General features: G+C 44.3%; 1 protein-coding gene across 4 annotated transcripts in view; it reads right to left on the bottom strand.

The window, feature by feature from the left end:
• DCHS1 (dachsous cadherin-related 1) overlaps nucleotides 1-17,401 on the bottom strand; it is a 114,640-nt gene that overhangs the window by 24,242 nt on the left and 72,997 nt on the right. For all 4 annotated transcript variants that reach the window (XM_056552940.1, XM_056552942.1, XM_056552941.1 and 1 more), the window contains exons 14-17: nucleotides 15,921-16,790; nucleotides 6,541-6,654; nucleotides 5,436-5,647; nucleotides 5,205-5,359 (exon numbers count right to left, since the gene is read on the bottom strand). In XM_056552940.1, the coding sequence (XP_056408915.1) occupies nucleotides 5,205-5,359; nucleotides 5,436-5,647; nucleotides 6,541-6,654; nucleotides 15,921-16,790 (1,351 nt within the window). The remainder of the gene's footprint in view (nucleotides 1-5,204; nucleotides 5,360-5,435; nucleotides 5,648-6,540; nucleotides 6,655-15,920; nucleotides 16,791-17,401) is intronic.

Raw genomic sequence — 17,401 nt, 5'->3', positions numbered from 1 at the left:
GTGTTACTGGTGTATACTGGATCTACAGCAGATATACTGGTCCTGTCCATAGATCTCCTCCATGTATGATGTGTTACTGGTGTATACTGGGTTTACAGCAGATATACTGGTCCTGGCCATAGATCTCCTCCATGTATGATGGTGTTACTGGTGTATACTGGATCTACAGCAGATATACTGGTCCTGTCCATAGATCTTCTCCATGTATGATGGTGTTACTGGTGTATACTGGATCTACAGCAGATATACTGGTCCTGGCCATAGATCTCCATGTATGATGTGTTACTGGTGTATACTGGATCTACAGCAGATATACTGGTCCTGCCCATAGATCTCCATGTATGATGTGTTACTGGTGTATACTGGATCTACAGCAGATATACTGGTCCTGTCCATAGATCTCCTCCTCCATGTATGATGTGTTACTGGTGTATACTGGATCTACAGCAGATATACTGGTCCTGGCCATAGATCTCCATGTATGATGTGTTACTGGTGTATACTGGATCTACAGCAGATATACTGGTCCTGCCCATAGATCTCCATGTATGATGGTGTTACTGGTGTATACTGGATCTACAGCAGATATACTGGTCCTGTCCATAGATCTCCATGTATGATGGTGTTACTGGTGTATACTGGATCTACAGCAGATATACTGGTCCTGTCCATAAAACCCCTCCATGTATGATGTGTTACTGGTGTATACTGGATCTACAGCAGATATACTGGTCCTGCCCATAGATCTCCATGTATGATGGTGTTACTGGTGTATACTGGATCTACAGCAGATACACTGGTCCTGTCCATAGATCTTCTCCATGTATGATGGTGTTACTGGTGTATACTGGATCTACAGCAGATATACTGGTCCTGTCCATAGATCTCCTCCATGTATGATGGTGTTACTGGTGTATACTGGATCTACAGCAGATATACTGGTCCTGTCCATAAATCCCCTCCATGTATGATGTGTTACTGGTGTATACTGGATCTACAGCAGATATACTGGTCCTGTCCATAGATCTCCTCCTCCATGTATGATGGTGTTACTGGTGTATACTGGATCTACAGCAGATATACTGGTCCTGTCCATAGATCTCCTCCATGTATGATGTGTTATTGGTGTATACTGGATCTACAGCAGATATACTGGTCCTGTCCATAGATCCCCTCCATGTATGATGTGTTACTGGTGTATACTGGATCTACAGCAGATATACTGGTCCTGTCCATAGATCCCCTCCATGTATGATGTGTTACTGGTGTATACTGGATCTACAGCAGATATACTGGTCCTGTCCATAGATCTTCTCCATGTATGATGTGTTACTGGTGTATACTGGATCTACAGCAGATATACTGGTCCTGTCCATAGATCCCCTCCTCCATGCATGATGTGTTACTGGTGTATACTGGATCTACAGCAGATATACTGGTCCTGTCCATAGATCTCCTCCATGTATGATGTGTTACTGGTGTATACTGGATCTACAGCAGATATACTGGTCCTGTCCATAGATCTCCTCCATGTATGATGTGTTACTGGTGTATACTGGATCTACAGCAGATATACTGGTCCTGCCCATAGATCTCCTCCATGTATGATGTGTTACTGGTGTATACTGGATCTACAGCAGATATACTGGTCCTGTCCATAGATCTCCTCCATGTATGATGAGTTACTGGTGTATACTGGATCTACAGCAGATATACTGGTCCTGTCCATAGATCTCCTCCATGTATGATGAGTTACTGGTGTATACTGGATCTACAGCAGATATACTGTACATGTCCATAGATCCTCATTTCTGACCCCTTAATCCATAGAACTTTCTCCACACTGCTCCAGATCATCCGGGGTTATTATCAGTGGAAGCCGAGCAGCGATGTTCCTCTTTAGAAGCAGTCTTCCTCCTCCTCCTCCTTATCCTCCTCCTCCTTCTGCTGCTTCTCCTCCTCCTCCTCCTTCTCCTCCTCCTCCTGATGCTCCTCCTTCTTCTTCTTCTCCTGCTGCTCCTCCTTCTCCTCCTCCTGCTGCTTCTCCTCCTTATCCTCCTCCTGCTGCTCCTCCTTCTCATCCTCCTGCTGCTCCTCCTTCTTCTTCTCCTGCTGCTCCTCCTCCTGCTGCTCCTCCTTCTCATCCTCCTGCTGCTTCTCCTTCTCCTCCTCCTGCTGCTCCTCCTTCTCCTCCTCCGGCTGCTCCTCCTTCTCCTCCTCCTGCTGCTCCTCCTTCTTCTTCTCCTGCTGCTCCTCCTTCTCCTCCTCCGGCTGCTCCTCCTTCTCCTCCTCCTGCTGCTCCTCCTTCTTCTTCTCCTGCTGCTCCTCCTCCTCCTCATATGATTATGGTGTTACTAGTTTTACAGTCAACATACTGGGCCCCTCGTTGACCACCGAACATTCTCCATTTGGCTTGAGGCTTCTCCAGAGGTTTATAACTGATGTGAGCAATGATGTCTTCATGGCGTAGTGCTCACCTTTATCCATCACACCCACCATTGTCTCTTGTACTGACCTCATTCTGGAGAAGCTGCCAGTCTCCTCGGGGTCTTTTTTGACCCCTCCCTGGATGACTCCTTGTAGTAATTTTGGCAGCAGCTTCTCCTGCATGTGACTTGGGACATGTGATAGGAAACATTATTACTCCATTTCCTCCATCTAAAATTACATTTTATATAAAGATCACAAGGCAATCACCATGACTAATGAGTAGTCACACCATGAATAATAATAGTAGACATCTGGATGGGGTAAGTATTGACTGTTTACGCTAACCTCGTAATACACTGCTCAAAAAAATAAAGGGAACACTTAAACAACACATTGTAACTCCAAGTCCCTGACACTTGTGTGAAATCCCACTGTCCACTCAGGAAGAACACTGATTAACAATCAATTTCACATGGAACAGACAACACGTGGAAACTATAGGCAATTAGCAAGACACCCCTGTGGTGTCCCGGTACCGTATTTCATACCGTACCTTGTGGTGGGGTCCCTGAAGTCAGAGTCCCTAGGAACAGTGGGGGTCCTCTTCTTTAGTTAACCCCTCGTCACCCCTCAGTTAGCTAAAATTCGTGTAAATAAAAGTGTAAATATGTATATTTAAGATGCCTACCTTGTTAGCGTCGCAGGACCTACGGGTCATGTGACTTTGTTTACAGAACTCTATGGTTTACTAAAGGACCTTTGGTGGTTCTTGTGTCAGGTGTTCACCCACAATGCAATGTAACGGTGAGTGACAGCTGTTATGGACCAATCCAAAACCGCTCAGGCCCTGCCCATATAAGGGAGTTGCAGCCATTAATCGCTCTCTTGGGTTGCTGACTCTGGATGAGGTAGGACCCCCGCAACTTCCAAAGACAATTACTAGGCCTAAGCCTTGCGGCCTCGGCCTACGCTAAAGACTGAGTTCTTCTCATTCCCCGCTATCTCCGCAAGATCACTGGACCTAAACCTAACCCTAAATCCAGCGGATCTATGCTACAAAAATCCTCCTAAACTAAAGAGAACTTACAAGGTCCCAACCACCTGTCAATCGCTGCTCAGCTGTATATAGACTCTGTTATCTGGACTGTTGTTACTGCTGCATGTTACAGAAAATCTTCAGTAAAGTTTCTACAAGTTTTCAGCTAAGCACTGGTTGTGGACAATTAATTATTCTGCACTCACCAATCGCTCTTGGGAAGGGTGGCGATAGGCCCAGCATTACCTCAGAGTTTTAACCCTCACCCTGGCATCATGAGCGACAAGGGTTAAATTAACCCCTTATATACTACAGCAACACCCCAACTACCCTACACCCCCTGAGGCATACCACCCCCCCAATAAAGGAGTGGTTCTGCAAGTGGTGACCAGACCACTTCTCAGTTCCTATGCTTCCTGGATGATGTTTTGGTCACTTTTGAATTCTGGCGGTGCTTTCACTCTAGTGGTAGCATGAGACGGATTCTACAACCCACACAAGTGGCTCAGGTAGTGCAGCTCATCCAGGATGGCACATCAATGCGAGTTGTGGCAAGAAGGTTTGCTGTGTCTGTCAGTGTAGTGTCCAGAGCATGAAGGCGCTACCAGGAGACAGGCCAGTACATCAGGAGACATGGAGGAGGCCGTAAGAGGACAACAACCCAGCAGCAGGATCGCTACCTCCACCTTTGTGCAAGGAGGACCAGGAGGAGCACTGCCAGAGCCCTGCAAAATGACCTCCAGCAGGACACAAATGTGCATGTGTCCACTCAAACAGTCAGAAACAGACTCCATGAGGGTGGTATGAGGGCCCGACGTCCACAGGTGGGGGTTGGACTTACAGCCCGAAAGCGTGCAGGATGTTTGCCATTTTCCAGAGAACACCAAGATTGGCAAATTTGCCAGTGGGGCCCTGTGCTCTTCACAGATGAAAGCAGGTTCACACTGAGCACATATGACAGAGTCTGGAGACACCTTGGAGAACGTTCTGCTGCCTGCAACATCCTCCAGCATGACCGGTTTGGCGGTAGGTCAGTAATGGTGTGGGGTGGCATTTCTTTGGGGGGCCGCACAGCCCTCCATGTGTTACCAGAGGTAGCCTGATTGCCATTAGGTACCGAGATCCTCAGACCCCTTGTGAGACCATATGCTGGTGCGGTTGGCCCTGGGTTCCTCCTAATACAAGACAATGCTAGACCTCATGTGGCTGGACTATGTCAGCAGTTCCTACAAGAGGAAGGCATTGATACTATGGACTGGCCGCCCGTTCCCCTGAATCCGATTGAGCACATCTGGGACGTCTCGCTCCATCCACCACAGACTGTCCAGGAGTTGGCGGATGCTTTAGTCCAGGTCTGGGAGGACATCCCTCAGGAGACCATCCTCCACCTCATCAGGAGCATGCCCAGGCGGGGAGGTCATATGGGGCACGTGGAGGCCACACACACTACTGAGCCTCATTGGGACTTGTATTAAGGACATTACATAATGTTGGATCAGCCTGTAGTGGGGTTTTCCACTGTGATTTTGAGTGTGACTCCATATCCAGACCTCCATGGGTTGATACATTTCATTTCCATTGATAATTTTTGGTGATTTTGTTGTCAGCGAATTCAACTATGTAAAGACGAAAGTATTTCATACGATTAGTTCATTCATTCAGATCTACGATGTGTTATCTTAGTGTTCCCTTTAGTTTTTTGAGCAGTGTATATAGTACATTATCTTCGTGCACTCACCGAGCCTCAGACCAGATCTCACGGTCTAGAATAACAGCTGTAGTAACTACGCCGGATTGAGGATCGATGCGAAACAGATCCCTCATGGGCTGGAACTGCTCAAATGTGTAGGTGATTTGTCCATTCATTCCTTGGTCAGGATCTTCAGCCAGAACCTGGAGACATAACAGTGGTGTATTAAGTGGGTGCAAAGTGCTATAACCTCTGTTACCTCACCTCCATGATGTTTACCTGTATAAGGAGACTCCCGCCAGCCAGACCTTCCCGGATGTAAGCCGTGTAGGAAGGAAGCTGAAAGCGGGGCGTGTTGTCATTGGCATCCTGCAATAGGATGGTGACCGCGGTGAAGGCGTAATGCTGCGTGGTCTCTGCCTGGATGACCAGCTTATGACGCGGGTTAGCTTCAAAGTCCAGTAATGTCGGCTGCAGCACCGTGATCTGCCCTGGGGTAAAGAGCAGAAGGGTTATACAGTATATATACAATGTACACTACAGACTTCTGGGATAGTACTCCATATAGGGTTATTGGCCGGTAACGTGAATAGAATGAGGACATATGTGTAGGGATCTCTGCTATGGCTATTAGTATGGTAAGGATTATATTGTGTAGGAATCACTGTTCTGATTACTATGGTGGGTATTATCCTGTGTAGGGTCATCGGTGTAGGGGTCTCTGCTATGGCTATTAGTATGGTAAGGATTATATTGTGTAGGGATCTCTGCTATGGCTATTAGTATGGTAAGGATTATATTGTGTAGGAATCACTGTTCTGAATATTACTATGGTGGGTATTATCCTGTGTAGGGTCATCGGTGTAGGGGTCTCTGCTATGGCTATTAGTATGGTAAAGATTATATTGTGTAGGAATCACTGTTCTGAATATTACTATGGTGGGTATTATCCTGTGTAGGGTCATCGGTGTAGGGGTCTCTGCTATGGCTATTAGTATGGTAAGGATTATATTGTGTAGGGTCATCAGTGTAGGGATGTCTGCTATGGCCAATAGTATGGTAAGGATTATATTGTGTAGGGTCATCGGTGTAGGGATCTCTGCTATGGCTATTAGTATGGTAAGGATTATATTGTGTAGGGTCATCAGTGTAGGGATCTCTGCTATGGCTATTAGTATGGTAAGGATTATATTGTGTAGGGTCATCGGTGTAGGGATCTCTGCTATGGCTATTAGTATGGTAAGGAATATATTGTGTAGGGTCATCAGTGTAGGGGTCTCTGCTATGGCCAATAGTCTGATAAGGATTATATTGTGTAGAGTCATCGGTGTAGGGTTCTCTGCTATGGCTATTAGTATGGTGAAGTGTAGCTTTAGGGCTGTACCTGTATTTGGGCTGATGCTGAATGCTCCTATTTCATTTCCGCTCAGGATGCTGTAGGTTATTTTCCCAGAGGAGCCCCCGCTGTGTGCGGCCTTCACTGATCCAACCACTGAGCCTATTAAGGGAAAAAATACAGGAGGGTCAGGACCGGCAGGACTATAAGAATACAGGAGAATCAGAACCGGCACTACTATAAGGATACAGGAGGATCAGAACCGGCAGTACTATAAGAATACAGGAGGATCAGGCAGTACTATAAGAATACAGGAGGATCAGGACCGGCAGTACTATAAGAATACAGGAGGGTAAGGCAGTACTATAAGAATACAGGAGGATCAGGGAGTACTATAAGAATACAGGAGGATCAGGCAGTACTATAAGAATACAGGAGGATCAGGACCGGCAGTACTATAAGATTACAGGAGGGTAAGGCAGTACTATAAGAATACAGGAGGATCAGGGAGTACTATAAGAATACAGGAGGATCAGGCAGTACTATAAGAATACAGGAGGATCAGGCAGTACTATAAGAATACAGGAGGATCAGGCAGTACTATAAGAATACAGGAGGGTAAGGCAGTACTATAAGAATACAGGAGGATCAGGACCGGCAGTTCTATAAGAATACAGGAGGGTAAGGCAGTACTATAAGAATACAGGAGGATCAGGCAGTACTATAAGAATACAGGAGAGTAAGGCAGTACTATAAGGATACAGGAGGATCAGGCAGTACTATAAGAATACAGGAGGGTCAGGACCGGCAGTACTATAAGAATACAGGAGGATCAGGCAGTACTATAAAAATACAGGAGGATCAGGCAGTACTATAAGAATACAGGAGGGTCAGGCAGTACTATAAGGATACAGGAGGGTCAGGCAGTACTATAAGGATACAGGAGGGTCAGGACTGGCAGGACTATAAGAATACAGGAGGATCAGAACTAGCAGTACTATAAGAATACAGGAGGATCAGGCAGTACTATAAGAATACAGGAGGATCAGGCAGTACTATAAGGATACAGGAGGGTCAGGACCGGCAGAATTATAAGATTACAGGAGGATCAGGCAGTACTATAAGAATACAGGAGGATCAGGCAGTACTATAAGGATACAGGAGGGTCAGGACCGGCAGAATTATAAGAATACAGGATGATCAGGCAGTACTATAAGAATACAGGAGGATCAGGATCGGCAGTACTATAAGAATACAGGAGGATCAGGCAGTACTATATGAATACAGGAGGATCAGGCAGTACTATAAGAATACAGGAGGATCAGGCAGTACTATAAGAATACAGGAGGATCAGGCAGTACTATAAGAATACAGGAGGATCAGGCAGTACTATACGAATACAGGAGGATCAGGAAGTACTATAAGAATACAGGAGGATCAGGCAGTACTATAAGAATACAGAGGGTCAGGCAGTACTATAAGAATACAGGAGGGTCAGGCAGTACTATAAGAATACAGAAGGATCAGGCAGTACTATAAGAATACAGAAGGATCAGGCAGTACTATAAGAATACAGGAGGATCAGGCAGTGCTATAAGAATACAGAAGGATCAGGCAGTACTATAAGAATTCAGAAGGATCAGGCAGTACTATAAGAATACAGGAGGATCAGGCAGTACTATAAGAATACAGAAGGATCAGGCAGTACTATAAGAATAAGGTAGGATCAGGACCGGCAGTACTAAAAGAATACAGGAGAATCAGGATCGGTAGTACTATAAGAATACAGGAGAATCAGGATCGGCAGTACTATAAGAATACAGGAGGATCAGGCAGTACTATAAGAATACAGGAGGATCAGGCAGTACTATAAGAATACAGGAAGATCAGGCAGTACTATAAGAATACAGGAGGATCAGGATCAGGCAGTACTATAAGAATACAGGAGGGTCAGGCAGTGCTATAAGAAAACAGGAGGATCAGGCAGTACTATAAGAATACAGGAGGATCAGGCAGTACTATAAGAATACAGGAGGATCAGGCAGTACTATAAGAATACAGGAGGATCATGACCGGCAGTACTATAAGAATATGGGAGGATCAGGCAGTACTATAAGAATACAGGAGGATCAGGCAGTTCTATAAGAATACAGGAGGGTCAGGACCAGCAGTATTATAAGAATACAGGAGGATCAGGCAGTACTAAAAGAATACAGGAGGATTCTGCAGAACTATAAGAATACAGAAGGATCAGGCAGTACTATAAGAATACAGGAGGATCAGGGAGTACTATAAGAATACAGGAGGATCAGGACCGGCAGTACTATAAGAATACAGGAGGATCAGGCAGTACTATAAGAATACAGAAGGATCAGGCAGTGCAATAAGAATACAGGAGGATCAGGACCGGCAGTATTATAAGAATACAGGAGGATCAGGCAGTACTAAAAGAATACAGGAGGATCAGGCAGTACTATAAGAATACGGGAGGATCAGGACTGGCAGTACTATAAGAATACAAAAGGATCAGGCAGTACTATAAGAATACAGGAGGATCAGGCAGTACTAAAAGAATACAGGAGGATCCTGCAGTACCATAAGAATACAGAAGGATCCTGCAGTACTATAAGAATACAGGAGGATCAGAAAGTACTATAAGAATACTGGAGGATCAGGATCAGGCAGTACTATAAGAATACAGGAGGATCAGGGAGTACTATAAGAATACAGGAGGATCAGGACCGGCAGTACTATAAGAATGCAGGAGGATCAGGCAGTACTATAAGAATACAGAAGGATCAGGCAGTACTATAAGAATAAGGGAGGATCAGGACCGGCAGTACTATAAGAATACAGGAGAATAAGGACCGGCAGTACTATAAGAATACAGGAGGATCAGGCAGTACTATAAGAATAAGGGAGGATCAGGACCGGCAGTACTATAAGAATACAAGAGGATCAGGCATTACTAAAAGAATACAAGAGGATCAGGCAGTACTAAAAGAATACAGGAGGATCCTGCAGTACCATAAGAATACAGCAGGATCCTGCAGTACTATAAGAATACTGGAGGATCAGGATCAGGCAGTACTATAAGAATACAGGAGGATCAGGGAGTACTATAAGAATACAGGAGGATCAGGACCGGCAGTACTATAAGAATGCAGGAGGATCAGGCAGTACTATAAGAATACAGGAGGATCAGGCAGTACTATAAGAATACTGGAGGATCAGGCAGTACTATAAGAATACAGGAGGATCAGGGAGTACTATAAGAATACAGGAGGATCAGGCAGTACTATAAGAATACAGGAGGATCAGGCAGTACTATAAGAATACAGGAGGATCAGGGAGTACTATAAGAATACAGGAGGATCGGGCAGTACTATAAGAATACAGGAGGATCAGGCAGTACTATAAGAATACAGGAGGATCAGGCAGTACTATTAGAATACAGGAGGATCAGGCAGTACTATAAGAATACAGGAGGATCAGGCAGTACTATAAGAATACAGAGGAGGATCAGGCAGTACTATAAGAATACAGGAGGATCAGGCAGTACTATAAGAATACAGGAGGATCAGGCAGTACTATAAGAATACAGGAGGATCAGGCAGTACTATAAGAATACAGGAGGGTCAGGACTGGCAGTACTATAAGAATACAGGAGGATGAGGCAGTGCTATAAGAATACAGGAGGATCAGGCAGTACTATAAGAATACAGGAGGATCAGGCAGTACTATAAGAATACAGGAGGATCAGGACCGGCAGTACTATAAAAATACAGAAGGACCAGGCAGTACTATAAGAATACAGGAGGATCAGGCAGTACTATAAGAATAAGGGAGGATCAGGACTGGCAGTACTATAAGAATACAGAAGGATCAGGCAGTACTATAAGAATACAGGAGGATGAGGCAGTTCTATAAGAATACAGGAGGATCAGGCAGGACTATAAGAATACAGGAGGATCAGGCAGTACTATAAAAATACAGGAGGATCAGGCAGTACTATAAGAATACAGGAAGATCAGGACAGGCAGTACTATAAGAATACAGAAGGATCAGGCAGTACTATAAGAATAAAGGAAGATCAGGCAATACTATAAGAATACAGAAGGATCAGGCAGTAGTATAAGAATACAGGAGGATCAGGCCCGGCAGTAATACAAGAATACAGGAGGATCAGGCAGTACTATAATAATACAGAAGGATCAGGACCGGAAGAACTATAAGAATACAGGAGGATGAGGCAGTACTATAAGATTACAGGGGGATCAGGCAGTACTATAAGAATACAGGAAGATCAGGCAGTACTATAAGAATACAGGAGGATGAGGCAGTACTATAAGAATACATAAGGATCAGGACCAGCAGTACTATAAGAATATGGGAGGATGAGGCAGTACTATAAGAATACAGGAGGATCAGGCAGTACTATAAGAATACAGGAGGATCAGGCAGTACTATAAGAATACAGAAAGATCAGGCAGTACTATAAGAATACAGGAGGGTCAGGCAGTACTATAAGAATACAGGAGGATCAGGCAGTACTATAAGAATACAGGAGGATCAGGCAGTACTATAAGAATACAGAAGGATCAGGCAGTGCAATAAGAATACAGGAGGATCAGGACCGGCAGTATTATAAGAATACAGGAGGATCAGGCAGTACTAAAAGAATACAGGAGGATCAGGCAGTACTATAAGAATACAGAAGGATCAGGCAGTACTATAAAAATACAGAAGGACCAGGCAGTACTATAAGAATACAGGAGGATCAGGCAGTACTATAAGAATAAGGGAGGATCAGGACCGGCAGTACTATAAGAATACAAGAGGATCAGGACCGGCAGTACTATAAGAATACAGGAGGATCAGGCAGTACTAAAAAAATACAGGAGGATCCTGCAGTACCATAAGAATACAGCAGGATCCTGCAGTACTATAAGAATATAGGAGGATCAGAAAGTACTATAAGAATACTGGAGGATCAGGATCAGGCAGTACTATAAGAATACAGAAGGATCAGGCAGTACTAAAAAAAATACAGGAGGATCCTGCAGTACCATAAGAATACAGCAGGATCCTGCAGTACTATAAGAATACAGGAGGATCAGAAAGTACTATAAGAATACTGGAGGATCAGGATCAGGCAGTACTATAAGAATACAGGAGGATCAGGCAGTACTATAAGAATACAGGAGGATCAGGCAGTACTATAAGAATACAGGAGGATCAGGGAATACTATAAGAATACAGGAGGATCAGGCAGTACTATAAGAATAAGGGAGGATCAGGCAGTACTATAAGATTACAAGGGGATCAGGCAGTACTATAAGAATACAGGAGGGTCAGGACCGGCAATACTATAAGAATACAGGAGGGTCAGGACTGGCAGTACTACAAGAATACAGGAGGATGAGGCAGTACTATAAGAATATAGGAGGATCAGGCAGTACTATAAGAATACAGGAGGATCAGGCAGTACTATAAGAATACAGGAGGATCAAGATTGGCAGTACTATAAGAATACAGAAGAATCAGGCAGTACTATAAGAATACAGGAGGATCAGGACCGGCAGTACTATAAAAATACAGAAGACCAGGCAGTACTATAAGAATACAGGAGGATCAGGCAGTACTATAAGAATAAGGGAGGATCAGGACTGGCAGTACTATAAGAATACAGAAGGATCAGGCAGTACTATAAGAATACAGGAGGATGAGGCAGTACTATAAGAATACAGGAGGATCAGGCAGGACTATTAGAATACAGGAGGATCAGGCAGTACTATAAGAATACAGGAGGATCAGGCAGTACTATAAGAATACAGGAAGATCAGGACAGGCAGTACTATAAGAATACAGAAGGATCAGGCAGTACTATAAGAATAAAGGAAGATCAGGCAATACTATAAGAATACAGAAGGATCAGGCAGTAGTATAAGAATACAGGAGGATCAGGCCCGGCAGTAATACAAGAATACAGGAGGATCAGGCAGTACTATAAGAATACAGGGGGATCAGGCAGTAGTATAAGAATACAGAAGGATCAGGACCGGAAGAAGTATAAGAATACAGGAGGATGAGGCAGTACTATAAGATTACAGGGGGATCAGGCAGTACTATAAGAATACAGGAAGATCAGGCAGTACTATAAGAATACAAGAGGATGAAGCAGTACTATAAGAATACAGAAGGATCAGGACCGGCAGTACTATAAGAATATGGGAGGATGAGGCAGTACTATAAGAATACAGGAGGATCAGGCAGTACTATAAGAATACAGAAGGATCAGGCAGTACTATAAGAATACAGAAGGATCAGGCAGTACTATAAGAATACAGGAGGATCAGGCAGTACTATAAGAATACAGGAGGATCAGGCAGTACTATAAGAATACAGAAGGATCAGGCAGTACTATAAGAATACAGGAGGATCAGGCAGTACTATAAGAATACAGAAGGATCAGGCAGTACTATAAGAATACAGAAGGATCAGGCAGTACTATAAGAATACAGGAGGATCAGGCAGTACTATAAGAATACAGGAGGATCAGGCAGTACTATAAGAATACAGAAGGATCAGGCAGTACTATAAGAATACAGAAGGATCAGGCAGTACTATAAGAATACAGGAGGATCAGGCAGTACTATAAGAATACAGGAGGATCAGGCAGTACTATAAGAATACAGGAGGGTCAGGACCGGCAATACTATAAGAATACAAGAGGATCAGGAGTGGCAGTACTATAAGAATACAGGAGGATGAGGCAGTACTATAAGAATACAGGAGGATCAGGCAGTACTAAAAAAATACAGGAGGATCCTGCAGTACCATAAGAATACAACAGGATCCTGCAGTACTATAAGAATACAGGAGGATCAGAAAGTACTATAAGAATACTGGAGGATCAGGATCAGGCAGTACTATAAGAATACAGGAGGATCAGGCAGTACTATAAGAATACAGGAGGATCAGGCAGTACTATAAGAATACAGGAGGATCAGGCAGTACTATAAGAATACAGGAGGATCAGGGAATACTATAAGAATACAGGAGGATCAGGCAGTACTATAAGAATACAGGAGGATCAGGCAGTACTATAAGAATACAGGAGGATCAGGCAGTACTATAAGAATACAGAAGGATCAGGCAGTACTATAAGAATACAGGAGGATCAGGCAGTACTATAAGAATACAGGAGGATCAGGCAGTACTATAAGAATACAGGAGGATCAGGCAGTACTATAAGAATACAGGAGGATCAGGCAGTACTATAAGATTACAGGGGGATCAGGCAGTACTATAAGAATACAGGAGGGTCAGGACCGGCAATACTATAAGAATACAGGAGGGTCAGGACTGGCAGTACTATAAGAATACGGGAGGATGAGGCAGTACTATAAGAATACAGGAGGATCAGGCAGTACTATAAGAATACAGGAGGATCAGGCAGTACTATAAGAATACAGGAGGATCAGGCAGTACTATAAGAATAAGGGAGGATCAGGACTGGCAGTACTATAAGAATACAGAAGGATCAGGCAGTACTATAAGAATACAGGAGGATGAGGCAGTACTATAAGAATACAGGAGGATCAGGCAGGACTATAAGAATACAGGAGGATCAGGCAGTACTATAAGAATACAGGAGGATCAGGCAGTACTATAAGAATACAGGAAGATCAGGACAGGCAGTACTATAAGAATACAGAAGGTTCAGGCAGTACTATAAGAATACAGGAGGATCAGGCAGTAGTATAAGAATACAGGAGGATCAGGCCCGGCAGTAATACAAGAATACAGGAGGATCAGGCAGTACTATAAGAATACAGGAGGATCAGGCAGTAGTATAAGAATACAGAAGGATCAGGACCGGAAGAACTATAAGAATACAGGAGGGTCAGGCAGTACTATAAGAATACAGGAGGGTCAGGCAGTACTATAAGATTACAGGAGGGTCAGGCAGTACTATAAGAATACAGAAGGATCAGGCAGTACTATAAGAATACAGGAGGGTCAGGCAGTACTATAAGAATACAGGAGGATCAGGCAGTACTATAAGAATACAGGAGGGTCAGGCAGTACTATAAGAATACAGGAGGGTCAGGCAGTACTATAAGAATACAGGAGGATCAGGCAGTACTATAAGAATACAGGAGGATCAGGCAGTACTATAAGAATACAGGAGGGTCAGGCAGTACTATAAGAATACAGGAGGATCAGGCAGTACTATAACAATACAGGAGGATCAGGCAGTACTATAAGAATACAGGAGGGTCAGGCAGTACTATAAGAATACAGGAGGATCAGGCAGTACTATAAGAATACAGGAGGATCAGGCAGTACTATAAGAATACAGGAGGATCAGGCAGTACTATAAGAATACAGGAGGATCAGGCAGTACTATAAGAATACAGGAGGATCAGGCAGTATTATAAGAATACAGGAGGATCAGGCAGTACTATAAGAATACAGGAGGATCAGGCAGTACTATAAGAATACAGGAGGATCAGGCAGTACTATAAGAATGCAGGAGGATCAGGCAGTACTATAAGAATACAGGAGGATCAGGCAGTACTATAAGAATACAGGAGGATCAGGCAGTACTATAAGAATACAGGAGGATCAGGCAGTATTATAAGAATACAGGAGGATCAGGCAGTACTATAAGAATACAGGAGGATCAGGCAGTACTATAAGAATACAGGAGGATCAGGCAGTACTATAAGAATGCAGGAGGATCAGGCAGTACTATAAGAATACAGGAGGATCAGGCAGTACTATAAGAATACAGGAGGATCAGGCAGTACTATAAGAATGCAGGAGGATCAGGCAGTACTATAAGAATGCAGGAGGATCAGGCAGTACTATAAGAATACAGGAGGATCAGGCAGTACTATAAGAATACAGGAGGATCAGGCAGTACTATAAGAATGCAGGAGGATCAGGCAGTACTATAAGAATGCAGGAGGATCAGGCAGTACTATAAGAATGCAGGAGGATCAGGCAGTACTATAAGAATACAGGAGGATCAGGCAGTACTATAAGAATACAGGAGGATCAGGCAGTACTATAAGAATACAGGAGGGTCAGGACCGGCACTTCATGCACAAATATAAAAGGGGCCTCTGACTAAGACTTAGTTATCGCTAGCAATGTCCACTTACAATGGTGGCCAGTTTGTGAATAAAATATGGTATATCCTTCCTGCGAAATTATATTCTATGGGTTGGTCCAATATGCACAGAAAATAAGAGAAATGAAGACCCCTCAAAAAATCTACTCTAGATGGGGGTGTTCTATTGCAATAGGTTATTTTAGGAGGTTCTACAGTAAATGGACGGCCATATGGTTCTTCATATACGCATAGTTGACCTGTAATCCACATGCGCACTCCCCACAGTGAACCACACACTTACCTTGCTGACTGTTCTCTGATAAGCTGAACTCATTGGCCTCCCTTGGGAATCGCGGACCCCGTGCTGCCTCCTCACGGACATGTATAACCAGGACAGCAGTAGAGGATAGCGGAGGCTCACCCAGATCTGAGGCCTGTACAAAAACTGTGCGTTCCCGCGGGCTCATGCCATCCAGAGGTTCCAGCAGACGTACTTCACCGGTGTAAGGATCTACAGAAAAGCGTCCTGTTCCCGAATGTGGTGCCAGCCTGTATAAGATTGAAGCATTGGCACCGGCGTCCTTGTCTTCGGCTCTCATGGCAGCCAAAGTCCTCTTGATGGGGGTGTTACGAGACAGATTCAGGTGAAACGGGCTTCGTAAAAATGTTGGAGGATTGTCGTTGACGTCCTTTACTATAACAGTCACGCTGGTTTCTGCACTGCGCGGTCCAGATGGGTCAGAATCCATTACCCAAGCCAAGAAGGTGTATGCCGCCCGCCGCTCACGGTCCAGCTGGATGGCTGTTGTGATGTGTCCAGTAAGAGGGTCAATATGGAAAGCCCCCTGGGTCCCATTAGAGAGATGGAATGTGGTTCTGCCATTGTGGCCATAGTCGGGATCAAGAGCTGTCAGTCTGAGAACTAAACTACCAACAGGGGCGTCCTCGGCAACCTCTGCATGGAAAGATGGCTCTGAGAAAGTGGGGGTGTTGTCATTGAGATCGAGCACAGAGATTGTGATAGTTGTGGAGGCACTGAGGGGTGGATTGCCTGAATCCTGCACCAATATGGTCATCCCGTACTCCGACACTGACTCCCGGTCCAGAGGTTTCGTTGTTGAGAGGACTCCTGTTGATGAATCCAGTGAGAAGTCTTGTAATTGGTCTCCATCTGTGAAGAAAGTTTATAGAAGTTACTCCATTAACCCGTAATAACGCACTACGCCAGCCTGCTTCCCCCCTAAGGAGAACCTAACCCCCATCAGTCCCAGACCTCTCACCCAGCCCGTACTGCCGAGGGGCAAGAACCTGTAACATATGCCTACAGATGGAGAAGTTTATGGTTTGGCTGATTATCCATGATTTCGTTTGGTGCTTCCAGTAGGTGGCACTAGAGAGCAAGCTCTTCTCTTTCTTAAGGATTGCTGCTTTGCAAACTTTTTTTCCACCAGAGAGCATGGCCTAAAAGACTCCCTAAACAAACCCATTGGTCTCTCCTGGGGAGACACATGACCCCCTCAGATGGCCAAAGTCATGGAAGCCAATGACAAATGTGATGTCAGGGACCTGATGGATTATAACTGTGTACAGAACTCTCTACGTATAACCCAAATAAACCTCTTATTAGTAGATGAAACATAAATACATGGGGACACTCTATCCTCACTATAGGTACGTGTGGACACTCTATCCTCAGTATAGGTACATGAGGACACTCTATCCTCAGTATAGGTACATGAGGACACTCTATCCTCAGTATAGGTACATGAGGACACTCTATCC

The sequence above is a fragment of the Hyla sarda genome, unplaced genomic scaffold, assembly GCF_029499605.1.
Source record: "Hyla sarda isolate aHylSar1 unplaced genomic scaffold, aHylSar1.hap1 scaffold_214, whole genome shotgun sequence".
NCBI lineage: Eukaryota > Metazoa > Chordata > Amphibia > Anura > Hylidae > Hyla > Hyla sarda.
The sequence above is the reverse complement of the archived record's forward strand: the minus strand, read 5'-3'. Positions and strand labels throughout refer to the sequence as shown.